This window comes from Manacus candei, unplaced genomic scaffold (assembly GCF_025592945.1).
Source record: "Manacus candei isolate 608988 ecotype Guabito, Panama unplaced genomic scaffold, ASM2559294v1 h1tg000041l, whole genome shotgun sequence".
Lineage (NCBI taxonomy): Eukaryota > Metazoa > Chordata > Aves > Passeriformes > Pipridae > Manacus > Manacus candei.
Window position 1 is genome coordinate 5,974,130 of NW_026138089.1, and position 25,805 is coordinate 5,999,934.

Here is a 25,805-nt window from a genome sequence, read left to right on the forward strand (position 1 = left end):
CTGTTTTGGACAGGGCATGGTGCTGCTGCTTGGCCCCAGCTTGCTCTCCCTCACATTAAGCTCTCCCTGACATGAAGTGCAGTGAACAACTGCATTAATTTGTGAGCCACGAGCATGCAGTGACTCACCTCACCTGGATGTGAACTCTGTCTCAAATGAACAGTTCGCCTCCCAGCCCTGCTTTATTCCTTGAATAAGGACTAACACAGAAACTGACCCCACTGTATGAATTAGGCCTCATCTACTCAGAATTCATCAGTGCAGTTTAAAGGACTTTCTTAAAAATTTTACTGAACTCCTATGCTTTTGTGGAAATCTCTGTTTTAGAGAGCTCACACACAGCTGTAAATGAGAAGTCAAGTCCAGAAGAGTTTGCTTTGGTTTACTGAATCAGTTAATGCTGTCTAAATTTGGAAATCACCTCACCTCAATCAGGAGATATCTCAAAGCCCTGGGTTTTTAAAGGAGATCAGAAGAATCTTTTCAGATGAAACTGTACTTGAACTGTAGATCTACAATAACAAGAAATACTCAAGACACACATATGTAGTCAAGGAGCTATATATGATGGTTTTATTTGTAAAATACTTCATCCTAACAGCAAAATACTGTAATTTTATCTTATAAAACTTAGCAAAAATTGATACATTTGAAACAGAAATAAGAAAACTATTTCTACTTTGATTCAATTATTCAATTCTCTTTTCAATACGGAAGCGATAGGTATGCACCACACTTTACAGATTTCAGTGCCAAACAGATAATTCAATAAATATATCATTCTAGTGGAAAAAAAAAGTCATAAAACTACTGAAAAAATATAAGCATTTTTGGCTTTTCCTAAGGTTTTGAACTAGTAATATCTACACACACCAAAGTTCTTGGCATATACTGACTGTACAGATCAGTAACAGAAAAATTTGTTAGTAGCACACCAGAACAATCAAATTTGCAGTACATTTCTAGTAAAAAAAGAAAATCAGAAATTCAGCCTACTTCTTGATTCATATAGAGGACTTCTGCAAGGAGGTGGCAGGGGGAACTTAAATTACTAATTTCATATCTGATAAGGCCATTGCATATCCTAATTTACAGTTAAAAAGCCAGTCCTACGCTATATATAATAAATAACTGCGTGTTATGAACAAAAGTGAGAATAAATAAACTTCACTGTTTTATCCTATTGCTAACAAATAAACTATGAAATCTTTGCCTAGGAGAGGACAGTTCTGCTATGTACATAGCCATAATTCTGGAAGCCACCGTTGCCTCAAATTTCAGAGGTAAAATCGGTTCTCTGTGCCAGTCTTCTGAGCAGCTTCTTTCTGTGAAGAAGTTGGACCTCTGAGACTGTGCTCAGACATGATGCAAGTGGCAAGGCAAACTCACACACCAGTCTGCCAGTACATGGACACTGGCAGGACAGTGCCTGATGCTGGAAAAACACATAACAGAGACCGTATGGTGGAGTTCAGGATCCTGAAGAAGTATTACCTTTAAATTTCATCAAGGAAAAATAGTTTCCACTGAACAACAAACCACTGAACTGTTTGTTCTGGGTGCTTTTTTGCCCTTTCATAGAGCTGAATCAGAGCAAAGTACTACTCCAACTGTACTTACATGGTTGTCTGCCTCTTATCCTACGGAAAAGTCTGCTACAGGAGGCAAACAGAATCATTAAGGTTGGAAAACACTCCCAAAATCAAGTCCAGATACAAGTTAACTAAATGCAATTAAAAATATTTTTCCTTTCAGATATTTTTTCTTGAAATATCCAATTGTCAAAGCAAATTTCATTCTTCACACATAATTAGATAACTTAGCTGGCTATGATTGGTCCTCCAAGAAGGACCATTCTTTCCTCTCCTCTTTTCCATCTGCTTCTGCTGACCTGATGCACAGTGCATCTTTTCTAATCAGATTAATCTTTCAGATTCAATGAATAATGAGAAGATGCTTTTAAGATAGAGCACAATGCAAATGCAACAAGGAACAGCGAAAGTAATTTCTGAGGAGCACAAATGTTACTTATACAAGGAGTCAGGGTTTCCAAGTCTTCTGCTAACTTTGGTCTCATGAAGTGTTACTATTAAGTGCTGCTGACAATTTGGTTTAATGGGACAACTCGATTTTATAGGTTTCTACACAGAATTTATAAAAACCTGATGAATTAAGATTTGAGCCAGATGTAGAGGGCTTCAATCCGTGACATGATAGTGCTACTTTCCACTGGCTTTACTGAAGCGGGATTCCTTGGAGGACTCTGCACTCGATGACGGCACTGCCAAGGCTCTCTGGCGGATTCCAACCGTAGCCTTTTTAAGCTCATGTCTGAGACTGCGGATTGTGCTGTTTATGGCAGCCACACATGCCTTCCAATCAAATCCACTTTCATTTAGATCAAAGGATGGAAAATTCTCCTGAAGGAAGTCTAAGAATAAACAAGTATGTAATAGTGAGTTATCAATTATTTATGCAAGTTATATACTCTCTTTTGATGTAATTAAGCCAAAACAAGTGTGTGCTACCAAAACAGGACAGCTTCATTTTATTAACCTTCAATTCTGTAGCCTGAGAGGCAGTCATGCCACATCTGTGGAGCTCTTAGCATGCACTGTCTGGATCTTAACCCTTTCAACCTCCCTAGATTCCAGACATGGAGGACAAGCAGTTCCAAGATTTGTTAGGAAATCCATGTTGCAAAAAAGTGTGATGAATCACAGAACAAATCAGAAGGGACCCATATGGCTCAGAGTGCAACTCCCTGTTTCTTGCAAAACTACCAAAGACTAAATCATATCTCCATTGTATCCTAGTATCATGTTAAGAGTGTCTTCCAGATGAAGGTAACTAGTCAAATATGCAACCTTACTAACTCAGTGAGCACTATTCCACAGTAATGCTGTGGAAAAAGCTCTTCTTGCTGTCCTGAACATTCCTTGCAAATCTCAACTTTAGGTGAGCTTTGGCTTTTTTAACACTATTCCAACGCTCCCAGGCAAGGTTTCAGCTCGGACAGAGTTAATTTTCTTCCTAGTAGGTAGTACAGTTTTGGATTTCAGATGAGAATAATGTTGATTAACACACTGATGTTGTTGCTAAGCAGTCCAGGCCTTTCCAACCTCTCACACCACCCCACCAGCAAGCAGGCTGGGGGACACAGGAAGCTGGGAGGATGCACAGCCAGGACAGCTGACCCCAACTGCCAAAGGCATATTCCATACCATATGGCCTCATGCTCAGCATATAAAATAGGGGTAAAGCTGGCTTGGGGTCATTGCCTGAGAAGCGGCTGGGCATCAGTCAGTGAGTGGTGAGCAACTGCATTGTGCATCACTTGTTTTCTATAATCTAATTCTTTTATCATCATAATTATTATTATTTTCCCTTACATTTCTCTCCTATTAAACTGTCTTATCTCAACCCATAAATTTTGCTTTTTTTCTTTTTTTTTTCTTCCTCAGTTCTCTCCCCCATCCCAGTGGGATGGAGAGGGAGAACACGACAGGAGGGAAGAAGGTGGGCAAGCAGTTGTGTGGTGTTCAGCTATGTGACAGGTTAAATCACAACAGTTAAATAACTTTCACTTCAAAAGCTCTCCTTGTTTCTAATCTCCATAAACAATTTTTTGCTCCAGAGGTCAGTTATAAATTCCCTGCTTAGTCAAACTTGTCTCCCCATAGCTCTACCAGTTCTTCTGTCAGGACAGACTCTCTTGTGCTTGCAGAATGCTGTCCTTAAAGACCTATCAACTTCCCTGAGTTTCTCTCCTATTTAAAGCTGTCTCTCACAAGCTTCCACCTGAGAATTTCTCAAGTAAGGCAAAGTCTGCTTTCCTAACCTACTCAGAACCTTTTACTCTACTCAGAATCTTGAGGTCCAGGATTTTGTAGTCTCTCCAGGCAATACTGCCACCAATTATCACACATCAAACCTTTTTATGAAGGGTACCAAAACCTGCTATGCATGACACCTCTGCTTGATCTACCTAGTCCCTATATTAAGAAATCATCTCAGATGTCCTCCGCTGCTTCCGTCTCCCACTGCATTGCCCTTTTAAGCAGATGTCATGGAAATGGAGTTTTTACACATGAACCAGCATTGTGATCTGGAGAATTTCTTGAGCTATTAAAATATAACTCCATCTACATCCTCTCCATCTGTTTCACTGCTGGCACTAATACCTGTCAGAATGGTTTCACAGACTAATTTCTCAAGTTTCATGCTTTGTTTATAGACTATAAAGTTAATCACTCTTGTTAATTTCCCCATATTACCACTTGAACAGAGATTTTCTTACCTCTCAGAGCATTAATTTTGTTGGAATCCAGGGGGCTCATGCCACGATCAAGACTACCATATACATTGCTTTTTACCAGCACATCTTCAGTGAACATATGACGAATTAGGTAGCGAGCTGACAGCTCTGGCCGCGTCTTCCCCTTGGCTACGTAAATGACTGAGAAAGGCAACTGGACGTTGCGCCGTGGGCTCCCAAGATGTTCTAGAAAAGATGATAGGGAGGGAAGAGAGATATTTTACTCAACCAACACTGACCATGGTTCAAAGTGGCTGTATTACACCAAAACTAACACCAGAAGTTTACCCTGAAGCTACTCTACTTGCTTAGAAAGAACAGAGCAGAACCATAACACTGCAGCTAATGCTAAAATGAAACATATTGCAGACAAATGTCCAAGCAGTCAGAAAACCCTGTTTTACAGCCATGTAACAGTATTTCTGATATGTCTTCAGCAATGCTAGCAATGTAACCTGCATTATTAATGATTGTTTTCTAACTTCTTTTCATCTCACATGAAAAGATTATGCTACTCCGATTACATGAGTAAAAAAAGTTCTGCTATTTCAGTGGTGTTTAGATTCTGTAAATGGAAACAGAAAAAGAGTGAATAACTACATCAATCTGACTTCACTACGAACACTAAAAAAAAAATAAGGAGATCTGTGGGATCAGACTAACAAATGTTGGGTGCAGAAGCAGATCTGATATAGACCAAAAGTGATTCTAAGCAAATAAATTATTTCCAAGGGCAACTAATCTCAGCTCATTTTCCTTGAGACTTTCTATGCCATGCTGTAGATGGATTTTTTCGCAATGCATTTGTATATTGTAAAAGTATATTTTACTTTCATTAAAAATATAAAGACAGCTTTAAGATTTTTATTGTCCTAAAGAGTCAGTTTTACAGAAAGGTGTGCTTTTCTTCTGAAATTGCAATACCATTTCATAGATGTTCTGAGTTAGCTTACTCCTTTAAAGTACAATACCTACTAAATAAAATAAAAAAGCTAGGACAACTGAACAGTGTATCCGAAGATGAATTTTCCAGTCTTACAGTGGATATGCATTACAGGACACTGGTAGATGCACACAGACAAATGTTCTATTAGCAAGATAATGTTTTTGTTTGCTCCCTTGAAGACTTACTATATACCATATGACTGCCTTAAGAGGAAGAGTCACATAGTTCAGAAGATCCCTTTATTACATAATTACACCTACAGTATCATCTTTTGCCTATCATTGACCACTTAAAACGTAACAAACAATTCCAGAAAATGGAAAGTTCTTAATTTACCCATAGGTTCCAAAGACTGTTGTTTCCTGACTGAAGATGTGTGGAAAGCTTCTGGAAACTTATCCAATCCTGAATTCTGTGATGTGTCAGTTGTGGAGCTGGTCATTTTCTGAGAGTTTTGTGAATTGCCTCCACTATCTTCATTATAACTTAAATCTACACATTGAGATGTATCTGGAGCATCAGCCACTTTTTCTTTCCCCTCAGCTGTCTCCTGAAACATTAAATGAGGTTAGCATATGCAGCGGGAGAAACCTACCAGTTTTCTAATTAGTGTTCCAGTTTATATCACATTTAGTATAAATTAGATTTCAGATATTTACAATATAGTTACTCCTGAATTTCTATCATGAAAATAACAGGTGAAACAGATAATAAATATTCAGAGATATGCAAAGAGCATTTTAGAAGCAGAGGTAAATGGAGGTGTTTTGGGAGTTATTTTTCAGTCAACATAAAAGTATGGCTGGATATATCTGAAAGAAAAACTTGTGAAAACAGTGCTACCAGCTACATGTTTAACCTCTCAATCAAATCTGATGCTACGTCTGGGCAACATTTGCAGTGCCTTCCTTTTCATATCCTATGCTTAAACATCTCCTAACTGAACAGTGGACGCATGAGCAGGAAGAGGCAGAGCAAGAGAAAGGCACATGCTTCCAGTATTCCCACACGGAACTAGCGCTACAGTCGGCAGGCCTGTGCTGAGCAACACAGAGACAGAACCCAAGGAATTTCCAATTAGAGCACTTGTATGATGAGGAATTCAAATAATTAATCTGGAAAAATGCACAAACTTAGTACTTAAAAAATTATCACCTTAAGAGAACTTCCTGAGTTTCTTTTTGTTTCAGAGCGTAAACAGCGGATCATAGCGTTGACATTTGTGATACAGGTTTTCCAGTCTTTTCCATGCTCACTCAAATCATAGGTTGGAAAGTTAGTTACCAGAAATTCTACAAATAAAATATAGAAAATGTTTAAAGTTTCATGACATAAAATGGCATTTAGAAGTATTCTAATTTAGAAAGAATGCAAGCTAAGAAATGCTTCATGTTTACTGTTCTCCATTTAGAAGCTTTAGATTTCCATCTACGAATAGCGATAGTAAACTCATGTTTTGAAGCTAAACAGCATGATGAATTCAAGATGTTCAATGATACTTTTTTGAGGTGTTGTGAATGATGTTATTATATAAAGTATTTCCTGGTAGAATTAGGGGAAATGTGTGATTTATCATACTAACTTCAAAAAAAACCCTTCAAAAACAACAACAAAAAAAGCCCACGAAGAACAGAGACAGGGTAATGCTGCAACCATTTCACATCTTATATAATCTCACTCTTTTAACCCTTTAACACATACATACCATGGGATTTGTGTAAATGGCTTGACATTTTAAAAAAAATAATATCCTCCCCATCCTTACCATTTCTCAATCCAGAGAACTGAACAGAAGAGAAGGAGTATTTAAAAATCACCAGTTAATGTTTGTCCCAAGTATACCCTGACCATAAAAAAACCCAACATAACCAACCAAAAAAACCCATCCACAAAACCCATGCCACACACAAACACAAAATAAATTGCAATGAAAAATTTAGAGAGAGCGAGTACGACTGATGAACGTGGAGTACACAAAACCAAGAGCAATTCAAATTGTTTTATCTACATTGAAGAAACATGAACAATGAGAATTACAAAGTAGGACTTTCAAAACAAAAAGACTGCAGAGTGGAGCACATCCACTATGGCATTTATCTGTTCGCCAGTTGCTAGACAATGCTAGAAACATACAGAAAAGGATTTCTTGTAAGTTGAAAACTCTGTTAAGTATTAAAGAAGTAAATCTGTGCATTTTGAAAGGCAACATACCTCTTATTGCAGCAATTTTGTTTGGATCCAATGTCCTGCGCCCTCGTGCACTCGCTCCCATAATGCTGCACAACAGTGTTTTCTTGGGGAACAGGACACGAACCAGGTAGCGCGCGGCGTACTTCGGTTTAGTCTTTTGCCGAGCCTTCACCAAATCGTTTCCAAGGACTTTTACGTTTCTCGCTGGGTCACCGACAAACTCTTTTGTAAAACAAAAACATTTAAAGAAAAAAAATTAAAACTCCCAAGTAACTTGTTAAAAACAGAACACTTTTGCAAACTCTTTCTCTTGATCTCTATGGTACTCTCAGAATATGTTCTTCAATATGGTTAATTCTACTACATATTATTACTTATCCTTGCTCTTCCAAAAGAAGTTTTAAATTGGAAAGGTAACAGAAATATCTTTTTGATTTACATTAACAACCAACCAAACTGAAATCGAAACACCCTAGAAGATACATTAGACACCCAGGAATCCACAATGTTCAGACTGGCCTATTTTACACAGGTGCAGATACCTTGTATGTTTTTAAGACAGTGACTCATGAAGAATGGCACATAGTATTGCTAAAACATACATTGTTTAAAAATTTGTAGATAGATATCCAAGTATTTCACCTACTATTCACGCAGTTCTTCAGCTGTGTGAACCGATTTTTTAGACCAAAAGCAACTAAAAACTCATAGCTCAGCCTTCCACATAATTCAGGGTATTTATACTTTACAAAGACATTAGTTTTTAAGACAGAGTGCTATTTTTATATGTGCATATTTATTATAATGCAATGATCCATGGAATGATTCTTTTTCTGCGGAATTAAGTATTTTAAAATAAACCAAACACTGGAGGATTTGAGTATAGAAAGGATGTTTCACTGATAAAATCCTCCACGAGAAGAAAACAGGTATTTCCTTCACACAGATCAGGTAAATTGCTTTCTTAAAAGGTGCCTACAGGCATATGCCTCACTGAGCTTTAGTGGCAATCTCTTTTGCCTTTTTAAACACATGCATAGCACGCATACATTACTTATGAATTATACAGAGGTTAAAAAAGTTTACATCGAGTGTCTCAAGAGAGAAAAAGAGGATCTAGTCTTAAAAGAACCCAAAGCACCTACTGTAAATCACAGGCTTGTAGTAGTCTATACAACTGTATATGCACTGCAGAGGTTTTTCAGTGATCTCTGGTATATTAAACATTCCTGTGATGTTTGTTTCAAGAGTTTTAAGCAGTATTCCATTATAGAAATGTGTGTCAGTCAGCCAGTTCTGCTCCTTTATTTTTGCTAAATTATGATAATGAAATTTCTTTAGGCATATCTTTTTAATACTAGTAGCAGTTTTTTAGCCTTTGTTTCTGAATATTTATCACGAAGGAACTCACCAAAGCTAGGGTCGATGAAGACTGAGGAAGATGGTAGCTCTTCACTAATATTCACATCCCCAGATGCATTTCTGTAGTTCTCCACTGCAGCATTATTTTCTTGACTGGCCTCAGATGGTGCTGGCATCGATGATGATGCCACTGGTGAAGATGCAACGTTGACAGTACTTTCCACAATACTGGGTGCAAGATTTGATTGTGGTGAAAGGTCAGGCATCTCATTAGTTGCTGTGTATGATGAATGCAATGAATGTGTTGAAACTATAGTGGGGAGTGGTGGGCTCTGCCTACCAACAGGCTGCTGTGATTCAAACTGAAAACTCTGCTGAGCATGTTTTACTGTGGAATTGACTTGAGCATGGCCATTTTGTAAAGGAACCCTTACAACTGGACTACGCCTTCCCTGGCCTGGTGAAGAGAGATGAAGACTTAAGTCCCTTTCCATGGATTTTTGTACTCTTATTTTTCCTTGGGGCAAATGACTGGAACTTCTGTATGAAAATCCAACTGGTTTCTGGAAACGTGATTCAGAAAACAATTAAAAGGTTAAATTAGACATAGCTGGTTATTTTTTATTTTCTTTTTAGCAAACCAGGAAAACTAAATTTTAGCAATTATGCTATTGGCAGCATACTCTCCCTTGAAGTAGTCAATGTCATTAACTCAGAGCTGTTACTTTTTAGCCTTCCCTCTGCTTTCCTCTATTCTCACTTGTAGCTGCAACACTAAGAATTTATCTGATAAGCTTCAATGTTTCTCAATTTTTTTCCATGTGGGTTGTTGGCGTAATTGCTTTCTAGACAAATATGTAATGAGAAAAACTTTGTAAAGGCTCTTAAAGATGTTCTATAAAAAGGTAAATAGGCACAATAAAATCTAAAATTTTTCAGCCATTGACCCAGTCTGATGAATTTCCAAGGTATGCCTTCACTGCCACGCTAGCTTCCTTTCAAAGAAGAAAAAAAAAATTCACTTTCTCTTCTTTCTTTACTTGCTAGCTGAAAACATTAAACATGCAGATCCCATCTACAATGGAAGATTCCAAAGAAACTAAGACAAACTGAGAGATGGGCTAAGTTTTTCACCACTTTGAGTACTTTTATCAAAAAATATATGATCCCTAAAGCATGTATTCTACTTCAAAACACAAGTCGGTAGCCACCAAATGTAGATGACACATGTGGGTTTGTTTTTCTTATTTTGTTTAATTTTTGGTGGGTTGGTTTGCTTGTTTACAGAAATCCCATTATATTTCACCCTTATAATATTAAAAAAATCTATGACCTGAAGAAAGCCTTACGTATCTGAAAGCTTGGCTGTTTTTCCAGCTTTTGGAATTCATATAATAAAAAAAACATACCTTTACCACAAACCTTTCCTTATTTATATGCTTAGCCCTTCACAGATACAACAACAGTACAGCTATAAAAAAACCCAACAGCATTCCTGTTGTTTTTAAACAGTTGGCAGATTGCATCCTACAAGCTTATAGTGATAAAACCCTGGAGAAAAAAAAAAAAGGCAGTGCAGGTCACTTTTAAGCCAAACATTAAAGCAGCTGCCATCCCACATGATCAGAGGAGAGGGTAAGAGCACAGAGGTCTCATAGGGTTCATGGGTAGGTGAAAAGACCAGTTTATTCCCTGGATCTCATGGTTTTGTATGTGTGGACAGTAAAAGCTTGGAGTTGGAAAAAAAAAAACACATCCCAAATAAAACCTAGTATCCTCCTGATAGCTGAGATGCGTGAGAAATTCATTGCTTTTACCCACCCTTAAAGCAACTGGCCTTACTGCTGTCTTGACATCTCCTGACAGCAGGATCACCTCTGCCACATTAAAAGCTTTGCAGTATTGTTGACAAAAAAGGTCATTATGGATTTTATGACCTTCTTCAAAAATTATCTGTTATGCTTTCCTTTTAAAGAGTGTTGTTAGAAGTACTAACGTGTCTCCTTAGTTAACAGTGGATTGATCATTCAGGAACAAAATGAATAGCGTGTACTCAATATCAAACCTTATTAAAAACATTAAAAAAGGTGCTTTTACTAAGAAAAATAATAAATTCTAGACTGTAATGATATGACAACACATTGTTGAGATCTAAAAATCAGTTAGTCAATTGAACCAGCCTGACTGATGCTTAAACTTTCTTTTAACTGCAGAAACCAGTAAGACAACACATCACATGTTGCAAAGGTACAAGAGCAATGTACTGAAGTTTAAGATGTACCTACACGATTAATTTCTGTTCATTCCAATGCAAACAGAATTTTACAGCATCTATCACAGCATCCTGGATTTGATGGGGGCCACTACCAATCTGTGACCACCAGTCAATAACAACACAGGAGACAGAAGCTGGTGAATAGTAAGAAATCTCAAGTAATTTAACTGAAATAGATTCTAAGTCTACTATTTCGTTACTAATTTTAATCTTAGTGAAAGAGTTGTTTTTTTCAATAAGCATCAGAGGAAATGAGGAAATTAAAGAAAAAATGTTTTAGGTCTTTAATACTCACAGGTTTGAGCAACAGTGGCTTTACACGAGTATGCTGCATTTCTGAGACCTTTCGATGAAGCACGTCAAATTTTTTATCCAATTTCTGAATGGCATCATACATGGCCTGTCGACAAATGTTAAGAGTGAAAACAGTACTGTTTCACAAGAACCCAAACTAAACCTAAAGAAACCAGAAAGTTCAATTAAAAGGTAAATTCCCCCCCTAAAACTGGCTAAGATCTGTAGATAATATACACATTCTGTAATCATTAAAAATCAATTTAGACAAAAAATGCAAGTAACAGTGGTAAATATTACAGTAAAAAGAATTCTCAGAGAAGTTTACTCTTCTGACTCTAAGGCAGCTGGCACTTGAAGGTTGCTCCCACTGCTTCCAGCAGATATTTTATTTGTACCTATTTTCATATTTTATGACACACTGACAAGTTTCTGACAAGCTCTAAGGCACATTAGGTATTACGATACACTATTTTAAGTCCTAATAGGTTTCCAAACACACAGGTAAAAGCCTTACTGGCAGTCACTGATATATTGATTTCTCTAACACCAATGGGAAATATTTAGAAAAATCCTGTCTGTAAAGTCAAGTCCCAACTGGAAGGAACTGAATGTAGCCAGGGATGCCATAGACAAGTAGGGCTTCTGTAGGTCTGCAGGTGTGGTGGTTTGGGCTAGGCCTTCCTTGGTGACCAGTTTGTAACCAAGGAAGGGCCCAGATTTACCCAGTATTCCCTACAATTTTTACGTAAGCCAGGCTATAAGAAGAAAGGAGGAGAGGCCTTCGCTCTCTTTCCTTCCAGCGGCTTGGAGGTGCAGGTTCCCTGCTGTTGAGTCTGCCGTGTTGGGGAGTGAGGCCTGATTGGGCCTTGCCGACCTTGGGAGATGGAGGTTGCCGGCGATCGTTCCGGAGCGACTCTCGGTTGTCCCAAGGAGAGTAGTGATCTATTTCTTTGCTAACTCTTTTAGTGGAGAGATATTGGGCTGTTAATTGGGACATATATATATATATTATTTTGGTTTTGTTCCTTTTCCCTTCCCCCTTCCCATTCCCTTGTGAAATTGTATATATATTTCAATTGTATATACTGTAACATAAGTGTAAATATATTTATATATATCACTTTAGCTGTCTCTCTCTCGTTTCGGGTTTTCTTAGTTGTTTTTCTCCCTCTTCTCCCTGAGGTTTTGGCGGGGTGGGGGGACTTCTCGTGGTAAGGTTTGGAGACCTGGCAAGGAGCCAACTTCAAACCATATCAGCAGGTGACAAAAAGAGGGATAGGGCAAGTGCAAGCCCGCTGCTGAATGAGAGAGGGGACCCAGTGTGGTGGGGGAAAAACAGTTTTCCCCCTGAAGTTATAAAATGGTAAACCCCCAGGGGGTGGTGACCCTTGAGGTTGAACCAATGAGCGCTTCTGCAAAATACAAACATATCATCCAGACGGGAAAAGAAGGGTAGTTGTTGTAGTTGTGGTAGTTGGAGAAGTAGCCATGTTGTAGAGCCACAAGGAGAAGCAGCAGGAGCCTCACTGGGGGCTACAGGGACTTGGAACAGTGGCAGAAGCAGCTCATACACCACAGGGTCATGCTGCTGTCCAGAGGGACATCAACAGGCAGAAGAAATGGGCTGACAGGAGCCTCATGAAGTTCTACAAGGGGAAGTGCACAGTCCTGCACCTGGGGAGGAACAACCCCAGGCACCAGTACATGCCAGGGACCACCCAGCTGAAAAGCAGCTTGGCAAAGAAGGATCTGGGATCTCTTCATCCTTTTACGGATCCTGATTAATGTGAGTCAGCAACGTGCCCTTGCAACAAAGGTGGAGAATGGTACCCTGGGCTACATTAGGCAAAGTATTGCCAGCAAGATGAGGGAGGTGATCCTTCCACTCTGCTCAGCACTGGTGAAGCCACATGTCAAGTGCTGAGTCCAGCTCTGGTCTCCCTAGTGCAAGAGAAACATGGGTGTACTAGAGAGAGACCAGTGAAGAGCCATGAAAGAGATGAAGAGATGGGAATGTCTCTCCTACGAGAACAGGCTGAGGGAGCTGGGACTGTTAAGTCTAAACAAGAGAAAGCTCAGGAGCTCAGTACAGGTGTTATAAAAAGGCTTCATGTAGCCCTAGTGTAGAGCCACTGAGAGGAGGGGATAACAGTGAAGTGAAGGAGATGGAAAGGTGCCTGTAGGCAGCAAAAGAGGTTATAGTTTCTCTTAATGCTATTTGTTACTGCACACATTCCCAGACCGGCAAGACTGTTACTCACACAGTCTTAGTCAACCTCCATCCACCACATTCCTGAATGTATTACTTAAGGAAACATTTATAAGACATTCACACTTGGCTAAAAGCCACTCATAAATTTACTTCCCTAAAGCACAGCTGGAATGCCTTTCACTCTATACTGTGACCCCCGTCACACAAGTGCTCACCTGCATAAATATGGGGTGCTTTTAGCTTTCAGTGAGGTTATTTTCAATCTCACATGCTACTGCTTCAGAAGTTAAAAGGAAAGAACTCATAAAAACAACTCTAGTAGAATTTTGGCACACCTTTGGCAAGCAATACATACTTTCAATAGCTGGGTGTGTATCATAGTCATCTTTCCCATTACTGTGAAGGTCCTCCCAGTAAATCACTAGAGTTTACATTTTGTACAAAAGCTTAATATTTGTAAAGTATTCTTGCCAGCTATAGTGTGAAAAGTTCAGAGAATATGAAGGAGATTCATTTTTCATTGAAAATATTGAAGTGGGCAACTAAAAAGCGAACAATTGGAAAAGATCAAGTCACAGGTTGTCACATAAAGAATACAAAACTTCCTGAAGTTTAACTAAAGTTGTTTAAATGACATTTCAGATATAAAGAAAAAAAATACCTGGCAATAACTGAGGACCTCCATAAGCGTAATCTGTTGATATCCAGCATAGGAAGCTTCAGATACAATACTCTCCTTTTTCATAGAAATAAAACAAAACAGAGTGTAAGCTACTAATATATACACAGGCTTAGGATATCACATTAAACAAATAAATCCCAAATTGAAATCTCACATGTAACTTCAGCCTACCCCAAAACACACATCCCAAAGCAGCTTTTCAAAGTCAGTCAAACAAAACAAAATTAACTTACACATTCATAGTCTGGTTCATACTCATAAATGACACTGTCTCTATCTTCATATTCTTCTCTGTTTCTCATCTGGGAAATAACATAAAGAGAATGTAATGTTTTGAATAATGGAAGTATTCAAAATATAAACTGCGGGGAGAACTTCCTAGGAATCCAACTTGGAAACTTTTAGTTGTAGTTATATTCCCTCCCCTGGCTACAGGAGAGCCCAAGCAAACAAGACTTAACACAGTCTGCTTATTTATATACTGCTGTGTTAAGGAAACTTTCCTGTCTGACCATTTGGGAACCACTCTGGCAGTCACATTCCAACACCAGAGACTTTCACTCCTGGGACTGAAGGCCCTTTGCAGAAGGTGGTTCCAGTGAGCTGACAGGGCCCAGTTTGACTCCCTGCACACCCCACTTTCACAGCCAGACAAGGCTTCCTTACCGACTTGACAATGGGCTTGTCATAGCAGAGCCTCAGACCTCTGGCTCCTTGAAGTATTTTTGGCATGGTACAACAACAGAATAACTGGAACTTGGAACTCAGCTTGAGTTGAGTATCTTGGAGGGACTCTGTGTGTGTGTGTGTGTGTGTGTGTGTGTGTGTGTACACACACACACACACACACACATATATATACACACACATATATATGTATACACATATATATACATATAAAATGTGTTTTTATTTGGCCAGAACTTTCTCATTTAACTATACATACTATACAGCCAGGCTTATGTAATCACAGAATCATTCAGACTGAGAAAGAACTCTAATATGAGTCTAAATTATGAGACTTCATGTATATTTTTACACTGAATAAACCATTTTTAAAAAGTGCTTATCTCAATGGGTATAACTGCAAGCAGAACCTGCTTGTAAACTGCTCTTATACAGGAAGAACGGCGCCACCACCTGGACAATCCTGACATTTTTCTTTTACTGGATGGGTGCCTTTCCCATCCACCATACACTGCAGGAGTAATGAGTCTGCTGGTGGTGTCTCTGGGTTTTTTCTTCCCATTTTTTAAACTAATCAGGTCTTATTTTAAAAAAGAAAGGCTGGAGGATGTTTCTTTTGTTTTGTTTGCAACAGGCAGAACTTCAGTGACTGGTAAAATCATGGAGAAGACTATCTGGGAGTTACTGAAAAACACCTGAAGGACAAAGCAGTCATCAGTCACAGCCAGCATGAGGGGAAAGTCCTGCTCGTCAGAGTTAACTTCCTTTTATTACAAGATGACTCCATGTGGCTGATGAAGGGAAGGCAGTTGACGTAATCTATTTGGATTTCAGTAAGCCTTTTGATACTGTCTCTCGCAGGATCCTTCTGGACAAAATGTCCAGCACACAGATGGATAAACACATCCTGTGGTGGGTGAGCAATTGGCTCACGCGTCAAGCACAGAGAGTAACAGTGAATGGAGGAACATCAGAGTGGAGACCTGTCACTAGTAGGGTTCCTCAGAGCTTTGTGTGACATGTATTGGTGTCATCCTGGTGTAGAACTGGCAGAAGGTGCCCTCAGAAGGATTTTTAATTTAAATACAGCATTGCCACAGGGTGTGGTTTAACAGCCTTGTTCCTAAGAAACTTTGGAACATGAAAGTTGTTGAATCTATCAATTATTTTCTGCTTTTGGGAAAGGGATGTAGGACTTTGGTTAATTTCATCTACTACCTGATCGACAATATTTTTATTTTTTTCATTGGGCCCTGTGCTCTTCAACATCTTCATAAATTACTTGGATGCAGGACTAGAAGGAATACTGACTAAGTTTGTTGACGACACTACACTAGGAGGAGCTGCTGACTCTCTTGAAGGCAGAGAGGTCCTACAGAGAGATCTGGACAAATCAGAGAGCTGAGCAATCACTAACCATATGAAGGTTAATAAGGACAAGTGTTGGATTCTGCACCTGGGACAGGGCAACCTTGAATGTGCATACAGACTGCAGAAGGAGAGGCTGGAGACTTGCTAGAAGCATTCAAGCACTGCACGGATATCCAGCTTATCTTCTTCACTGGGATGTCATCCAGTGATCATACAAGAGTGAAGGAAAAGTGACATTTCAAATAACACTGAAATTGGCCTCAAAACCAAGAGCTACTGTGTGGAGAAACATACCTCATTCTGTTCCACTACAGTAGGACAAATTCGTTTTCTTTTATTACGCAAAACCACAAAATCCACTTTTTCAGGGCTGTGACCATTTCCTCTCTGCATCATTGTAGAATGGTTCATTTGTGAAGCCATTTGATCAGTTAGCAGTGGTAAGCCTTCTCCTCCTGGGAAAGTGAAGAGAAAGCAAAGCACAACAGCAAGTTTCCCACTGCATTTAGCCTTTTACTACAGTAAAAACAGGCACAGTCACCCTCTTTTTTTTTTAACTTTCAAACTGCTTGGCTATTTCAAATTTCTTTAGCAGCATATTTTCAAACACTTATTAATCCAATTAATTTAGATCAGAAATGATAAATTTAATTTAATATTGTTTCTTCCAAAGTCTCTACAGCCTCCATTTCATTTTGCCTTGCTTTTCCCTCGATTCTCTGTTCTAATTTCCATGTCCAATTCAAAACCCCAACACAACCAGCTCCCTGAAAATTCAGGCAATACACCCATGATATAAAACACAGTTCCCATTTATTCAGTCCTCAGCTGTCACCCCCCTACATTTATGAGGTTCCCTCCAGTTTTGATACTGAAACACTGTGCAACAGAAAAGACCTCTTCCAGGTCAGGGATTACCAAACACAAACTATTCATAAGTGATACACAGAATGCCTCCACCTCTCCACCTGTGGGCCCAGCACAGTTAAAAAGCCATTACCAGTGTCAATTAGCTCTGTGCTAATTCTTTTGAAGTCCACACAATTGCCAGACCTGCCAGAATTGAAGAATGTTAAAGGATTTTCACAGTGAAGAGAAAGGGTTCTACTGCCAAATTTGTCCGTACATCAGTTACAGGCTTCTACCTCAGATTTTCAGGAAAGGGCTATAGTAGCTCTTTTAACAAGAAATAAAATCTTCTTATGAGCGGAGGAGGGAAAAACAGACAAAAGTAACTCCTTTCCCTAGAATTCTATATATTTTAGCTAGAGACGGGCTAAGCACTATATAGATAACAAGATACAGAAAAGAGAATATATTAAAACACAAATAAAGAAGCTGAACAAGACCTTGGAAATAATAATAAGAGTATCTGGCATAAAAAGGCAACACCAAGTCTCTACCATATTATTCTGCCATGATGAAGTTTTCAGCTGGCATAGGCCAAGTTGAAAGGGTATGGTGAGGAAGTTTTGTGGACAGCTACAGTAAATTCCTCCCACATAAATGGGGCTGTATGAGAAAAGTTACAAGGGTACTTCTTACCACTTTAGCAAAATAATGGAACTAATTTCATGTCCCAGCTGGAAACTAGAGCTAGTATCTCAGAAGTGAAGAGAAAACTAATCCCAGGAGACTGGGACAAGCTAAGAGAAATACTGAAAAGCAAAGACAACTGCATTTCTTCTACGCAGCAGAAGAGGAGAGGCCAGAGGCAGGACAGAAAATATCCAGTATCATAAGCCAGAAAAAAATTTTCCTTGCTTTAAAAGCCCAGACAAATGCAGCAGAGCTGGCAGATACAACCTAGGCAAGATCTGTGGTAGATTTAACTAGTAAAGTTAACATAATTTTGAAATCACAAACCGAGTAATAAAAATACATAAGGTGAAGATTAAAACCTATCTACCCTCTCCCAACCAGCTCCAGAAATTGGTTCCTTTCCCAGACCACCTCATGCCTCCATGCATGTCACATAGGCCAAGCCAGCACTCATCTCCTAGCACTCAGCACCTTCAGAACAGAGAGCTCAGGATACGACAGAGAGCACTCTGTGGGACCAACACCAACAGAGGCAAGAGGACTTGTTGAAAGGAGAAGAGCTGCAGGATTAACACACTGGCACAGTACAGTCCCTCAGATTTCATACACTTTCTGCAGCCAAACCAGAATGCCACTTCACCTGGAGAAACATCACATCCCTTAAATCACATTTTAAGCATATTACATTTATGTTAAACTAATGGTCTGCATAATGAGGTTCCCAAATTTAGATACAGGCCTGAATACAGTGACCTAAAAAAAAGTGCCAGCAAAAGTGACACTGAGTTTGTGGGCATAAATAGCTAGGAAAAAAAGTGAAAAAAAAGTGTTCTGTAGCTGGTGGGAAGAAAGACATAGATCTGTGTCTTAGTGATATTGAGCTTGCTCTGCCAGATATGTATCCATAGGCAAGACCAAAAAGACTAAAGGTTCTCAGAAACACCCAACAACACTAGAAAAAAGATGTAACTTGCCTTTGTGAAGATAAGTACTGATGAGATTCTCTATAGAGTCAACCGGCTGAATAATAAAAAAAATCCCCCAAACTAGTAAGTGCCATCACTTAGTTACAGTCATTTTCCTCACTGGTAATACTGCTACTGGAATTACTAAATGCTCGTAACAGTTATGAATTATTTTTGTCTGGGCCAGTGAAGCATGGGCTAAGATTTTTGAGAGACTTTGATCTTGCATGTTAAAATAAATACAATGAATTAGAGACAATCACCAAAGGCTACATACAGCTAATAACTTATGACCTTAAACAACCATCGTACTATCATTACACATCAGTATCTCCAGTACTAAATTACACTGGGCAGTTTATCTAAAACCCTAATTTTTTAGGTTAGCTTTTTCCATTACATTTATTTTCCAAATTACTTCCTAATTCATTCCTAGATACATTTACTTCATAAGTCAGTAAAAAGCTGTCTTTTTAAAATGTAATATATCATATATAACATAATACAAAATATTTTAGCGGGTTCACTATATATAAAGACCTGTAAAGTAATAACTAAAAGATACCTCTTTTAAATGCATTGCCAAGCAATTTGTCTCAAGTAGCTTTCTAATAAATCGTGTTTTAAAGGTATGGCCAATATAGAAAGCATTCAACAGAGCAGCACTGAACACACAGCCTTAAAACTAGCCATTAACTATTATATCACAATAAAAATTATCAGTAATTACCATAGGCAAGTTGACCCACGTGGTGAATAGCACTGTTTCCTTCACAGTTTTGTTCCACTGACATGCAGCTTTGTGTAGACAGTCCATGTTCTCCATGGTCCATTATCACTGCTTCAACATCATCTTCAGACTTCACACATATGTAATCTATTAGCACATTCAGAAAGAGAAATAGCTAAAATACACCATTCTGCATTTCAGATGACAACTATAGGGCCTGTATCACATCTAGCATTACCTCAGTATTTTAAATCCAGTTTCACTTTAGTGACTAAATGCAAAGTCACTTTTAAAAATATACACTGAGGTTTTAACACTCACTAGAAGGGAAGCAGCTTACTATTGCTTAGTTGGTGGGATTCCTGAAACTATTTAGTACCCAATTCTTCCTACAGTGTCCAGTTTCAAAAGTAACAGTTATAAGCCAGTAGAACTTCTACAAAGTCCACTATTTACACTTTCAAGCACATGAAAAAAATACTAAAACTTCCAGACCAAATTAATCTTTCATAAATAAGCCTTGCTTAGCACACTTGAAACAAATCAGTCTACAAATCCTAACTGTGTATTTGGTATTCAGGTCAAACCAAACATCAGCTGTCAAGGAGATGTCATACAGGAACACCAAATGGCAAATCTGCACTACCAGATTTTTTCCAATTAAACACACTACATCAAGAGAAAAATGTCCCTGTTTCAGAATAATTGTATTACAGTTATTATTGCTAGATCCGGTGGTTTTGACAGGGTCAGGAAAGGAATGGAATTTTTCCTTCATGAAACAAATTAATGGAAGTAACCATACCGTGAACCACTAAAATTAGGAAATAAAACTTAAATTCAGCCAGCACACATGCATAATGTCACTCTAATTATATGTAACACAGGATCTCTATCCTGTTCATTGCACAGGATGGACTGAGGTCCAGGAATGAATCGGAACTGTATGAGTGTAACAGTGGTCTGGGGTTTTACTCTCCAATTCACTCCAAATCCTGCTCTCTTCCCTCTGCTTCAATTAAGCTGAATTCCCCAGTTCATTCAGTTTTCCTTCTGGCCAATACTCCTGTCTAATCCAAAAGAAATAAGACAGGCAGGGTTTGGATTTGGCTGTCATCAGATTAGGAAACTGAGGGTTTGTCTGGGATTACCCAAACTGAGGGTCTGTTCAGAAACACCCATCTACTGCCACACAGTCGACAGCATTGTTTATAGTTGTGAAAGAAGCCAAAAAGCTACCTGGGGCAGAGCTGACCAGCACAAAGGAGTTTAGCTGAGTGGACACAAAGTAGGATATGCTGCTGAGGCTGCAACTAAGAACAGTTTTTGGACAGTTTTCATCAGCTGCATAGAAAGTAAACAACAGGACTACTCACAAACTTAATTTAGGTGCAGCTTTTAGCAAAACACCTCAGTGATTCACTGACTGAAGTTCATTGCAGGCTCGCATGAGGAGTTATTAGCAGGTGTTGAATTAACTAACTGCCTCACAGGCACAAATTTTTTTGTTGACAATCATTTAGTATTCTACTTACTTAGGAAGAGAATTAATGAAGAGTCAGGAAAAGGGCATCTGCAATGAAGCAGGAGGGATCAGAATCCTCTCTGGCAACTTCCCCAACCAGTATGCTAGATTAGTGCATGGCCTGACAAACGTCCTACTTACAGCTGGGCCTCTGCTGTCCTGCAATCATCTTTCTATCCCTAAATAGAGGAGGTGACACACGTTTTATGCTATTTATGCAACCCTACAAAGTACAGACTTTATCTGTATATTCATAATCTTTGCCACAAATCTCATGCCTCACTTTGGCCAACAGGAAATAAGGCAGCCAAACAAGCCTACCTGATCAGCAACTATGCCACTCAAATCTACAGCAGACAGAGCAATGGGTATAGAAGAGGGAAAAATTCTGTGGAACCAGAACACAGCAAAGAGACAGCAAAGTCAAAGCAGCTCCATCTGGACTAAAGGAAGGCCAGTATGATCAGAAGTCAGGAGAGTTTCTACAACTGGTTTAAACTGAACACAAATCCCAGTCTTCCCTCTACCACTCTCCCTGACATAAGTTTTAAAATCAGAATTTCAGTGGTGCAGTGGACTGTGAGCAGAAAGTGTTTCCAAAGTTGGTAGCTACAGCAACTCACAGCTGGAGGGTAAATATAAACCAAACAGGAAAACACGGAAAGGTAAACCACCTCAACTGAAAAAAAGTAAAAATTCCCAATCACATCTAATTAATTACAACACATTTCCACAGTGATGTAGAAGCAATGCAGCCACAAGCATTAGTCCCTCAAAACTTTTGACCTCTCAGATGGTGGCCAAAATCCTCCTCATCGCCAGGACTTTTAATTTCCATTACCCATTGCTGAACATAGCTGTTCTCAAACAGATAAAGGAAATGTTAGAATGAAAGATGAATACAAACTACAACATAAAGAAAATTGGGACATAAACACAATGACACCACACACAGGACACTGATGGTCACAGACAGAAAGAATGATTTTTTCTCTAAAATAATTTAAAGATTGAAGATGTCAGTATTAAACATATAGAAATAGTAAAACCAAGCAAACAAACAATAAAAAAACTTGGAGTCTTTCAAAGGCAGTTAAAAACAAAAACATAAAAGTCCAAAAAAACTCTGTAGCAACTATGAGTTACCTACCAAAATTAATAAAGCAAAGTAACCCTACTCAAATAAATAAAGAATTTAGCTGGGTATAAACTAACCCACAAAAGGAGAGACAGCTAGCGTCAACTTGGATCACAATTAGATCCTGCTCTATTTTATCCTGTGACACTTACACTAACATACACAAAAAAGCGAACCAACACAATGGAGAGTCCAGGGACACCAGTGCCTTTCAGGGTTGGTATCATCCCATCACAGCTTTAGGCAATCATTTGGCTATTAACTCAATCTCACTGCAGACATACCTGAGAGTTCTAAGCAAATTTCTGTACACTACGGTAATGGAAGCTACAAGCACAGAAATACAACTGGATCTGATGCATCAGCTGAAGCCTGAAGACAAGCTGACAGACTATTTTTCTTTCTCCAGGTATGTTATTAATTAAATATATCACGTAAGCCAGTGGGATAAGGAAGGACTTGTACTGAGTCAGACATTACTTGACGAATGCTCTCACTTATTGCAGAAACAGAAATGTAGGTGACCATCAAGTATGGGATGGCAAAGGGACATGGATCAGAGAGCTGAAAGCACCAACTTGTACTAAATCCTATCCAAACCTTTACTACAGAGTTCCTGGAGGGCTGCTTGCAAAATCACCAAATCAAACTTTTCACAGAAATCCAGTGGTTTTTCTTCATTTTCTAAGAGTTCAGTTAGACACATTTCTGTATATAGGCAATCATGATCTCAATAGTCCCAGATGCAACAGCCAGCCATGGAAGCTATGTGTAAGACAAACTAGATTTTACAAAGATTCTCAAATATGACACTCAGAAAAAAAATTGACTGCACCTACTTCAAGTCACATCCTCGAATTTAGCATATTTCTGATAGTTTTGTCCTTAATCTAGATAGACTGTCGGGGATCAGAGACATCAGAATACTCTGGCACAGATAAAAATGCTTATGAACAGCCTCTGAACACTGAAACAACAGTTAATATAGAATGCTGTTGTCAGAATTTGCATAAGTGAAATTTGCAACAAACTAAGACAACAGAACCAAATATTAAGCAAATACAAACCATTTACTATGGAGAGATATAATAAAACCATACTTCCTGTGGCTTTAGGTCTCATATTTGGATCACCGTGATGCCAAAACCACCAAAACTCAAAGTAAAACAACTCTCTCTCAGAGACCTCTGATGTTTAACAAGATTTGAGCTCATACTGCAACTTCTGACTGAAGAAAAGTATTAATGGCACATCTTTTCTATTGCCAAGAATTAGTACAGACTTAATATTTGTTAAGACTATTGAGTTACAGACAAAGCCAATAAGGAGACCAAAGAGTTGAGGACAAAGGAGAAGGATCAACAAACACGTTTGTTTAAGCAGGAGCAGTACCAGGATTGCTATGCTCCCACGCTCCTACATCTCAGTCCTACCCCTCTTTATGCTGGCACTTGCATGACTGCACGGTGAACTGGCTACTTCTTAGTCAGAGAAGTTCCTTGAACCATGAAGTTACACAAGGAAACTGGGCATCTGAGCAAGACACAACTGGAACTTCTTTAGTGGGTAGGTCTGTGACAGCAACCGCAAGCTAAATGAGCTTAAACTGACGTGAGTCTGTATAAACATCACTCCTCGGAAGGGCGAGGTGCAGCACGTAACTGACAGAAACTAATCTGTTTTGACGCAAAGTACAGGAAACCCATACACCTCTACGGCACTTAAGTTGGACTGAGCATTGCATTCCAACGGGAAGCTCATTAGGTCAGGCCTTTCACTTCAGCAGCATCACTCATCTCTGCCGTACTCAGGTTTTGTACCTGAGTAACTGCAGCGCTGGGGGAACCTGCCAGGGCCGACACCCCGCTATTCCACACCGAAGTCTCCCCAGGATTTCGTCACTACGTTCACCAGCCACTTGAAGACTAAGGAAAGCTAAACCTTCCCCCTCCCCCCCAGCACTGACCTACACCATGAGGCAGCCAAACTGTGGCTGGACGACCCTACTCCTGAGCACCAACTTCCCTAAGGGTCCCCGAGGAACATCCGCTCGCCAGGGGCTCCCCGGGAGCGCGCCCGAGCCCCTCCGCCCAGCGGGTCCCGCGGCCGCGCGCCCCCGCCGGCCCTGACGCGACGGCGACGGGCAGGAGTATCAGCCAATGGCAGCGCTCGGCGCGCGGGAACGGGCGAATCGCGACGGGCGCGGTGGGCGCGGCCCGGCCGGCTCGGCAGCGGCGTTGGGGCTGCTCCGAACCATGGGGGAGCGTCCACCGCGCCCTGGCGGCGCCGCGTCCCGCCCGCCTCCCGCTGGGGGACGAGCGGCTGCCCGGGGCCCTTACCCTCCTCGGACATGGCCTGGTGGGGCGGCAGAGCGCGGGGTCCTCCTCGGGCGGGTCGGGCGGCGGGGCCGGGGTTCGAGCACGGGCAAGGGCAGGTGTGGCCGGAATGCGTCGTTGGAAACGGAAGCGGCTTCTCCGACGTGAGCAACAAACTGTTTTGGAGCAGTGCGGCTGCGCGCGGGGGCGCGCTCGGCAAACGGGAGCGCGGGGGCGGCACCGCCTTCTCCCTCAGTAGGCGCAGCTGAGCGCAGCACTTGAGCTGTCTGCCTGTCAACACCTGGTCCGCTCGCTCCGGCCCTCCTTCAGCAGCCAGTCCATACAGCACCCAGTCCGTCTGTCCGCTCGTCAGTCCCTCCGCCCGTTGCCGCAGCAGTCCTCCTGATTTCCATAGTCTTGTGGGGCAGTGGTATTTGGAGGAACTAAGAGAAGAAAGGCATTTAAAGTAGGTCCAAGAGGAGTACAATCTTTAGGAAGTGAAGCTAAATTAAAAGGAATGATCTGATACACTAGAGGCCATGACACTTCTGTTCTGAGTTAAAGCACTCTGTTTTACAAAGTTTTGTCTTGAAAATATAAACCGGTAGGCATTCCTCTATATTTCTACCAATATGGTTTCAGTGGCTTACTAATCATCTAGACAGCAGGTTTAGAAAAGAAAACTGAAAGGAGTGGAGATAGGTGGGAGGCTGTTGTAGGGAAAAGAGTCAGCTGTTAATGCATTTGAATGCAGAACATACTTTCAGAAAGAGTGAGAAAACCCGACCTCATGGCTAGGCTTTGCAAACGAAGATTTAAGAAGGCTCTGTCCACATTTGTTACAAGCACGCTGGTGGCTAATGAGGATAGTCTGAAGTACTTTAGATTTGTAAGTGAGGCCTGTGAGTTACTGTTGTGCTATAGTAAATTCTAGTAATCTTCTGTTAAATTGTTTAACTTTAGCTATCAATTAAGTGCTGTTAAACCTTTGAGCCTAAATTGTCAGTCCAATCTGGGACCAAGTTGGCAGAGGGGTCCACTGTGAACCTTGTGGCTCAAGAGGGGGGTCTCCCTTTATTCCTTTTTATTCTTACCCTTTCCTATCCTTATCCTTACCCCTCCCCTCCAACCCTCCCCCAACCTCCATATAGATAATTTTGGGGTTGATTTGGGGTTTAGATTGATTGATTTTAGGTTTTAGTTTGCTTTTTCTCTGTGTGCTTTAACCATCTAGTAAATAGCAGAGTGAA

The 25,805-nt window shown here is 40.0% G+C and overlaps 1 protein-coding gene across 1 annotated transcript; it reads right to left on the minus strand.

Annotated features, from left to right (window-relative positions):
• Nucleotides 1–533: 533 nt before the first annotated feature.
• On the minus strand, nucleotides 534–25,043 carry BEND2 (BEN domain containing 2). The gene is made up of 12 exons (XM_051795033.1): nucleotides 24,580–25,043; nucleotides 19,578–19,724; nucleotides 16,635–16,795; nucleotides 14,516–14,584; nucleotides 14,262–14,336; nucleotides 11,387–11,491; nucleotides 8,866–9,379; nucleotides 7,476–7,676; nucleotides 6,420–6,556; nucleotides 5,601–5,814; nucleotides 4,301–4,504; nucleotides 534–2,431 (listed from the first exon to the last, which is right to left on the minus strand). The coding sequence occupies exons 1-12, from the start codon at nucleotides 24,590–24,592 to the stop codon at nucleotides 2,220–2,222; spliced, it is 2,052 nt and encodes a 683-aa protein (XP_051650993.1). The 5' UTR covers nucleotides 24,593–25,043; the 3' UTR covers nucleotides 534–2,219.
• Nucleotides 25,044–25,805: the final 762 nt, after the last annotated feature.

Coding starts and splice junctions, on each gene's coding strand:
- BEND2 (XM_051795033.1), bottom strand. Junction 14,585..16,634: donor CTGTAGTGGAACAGAATGAG/GTATGTTTCTCC, acceptor GTTATTTCCCAG/ATGAGAAACAGAGAAGAATA. Junction 5,815..6,419: donor ACTCAGGAAGTTCTCTTAAG/GTGATAATTTTT, acceptor TTAATGTTTCAG/GAGACAGCTGAGGGGAAAGA.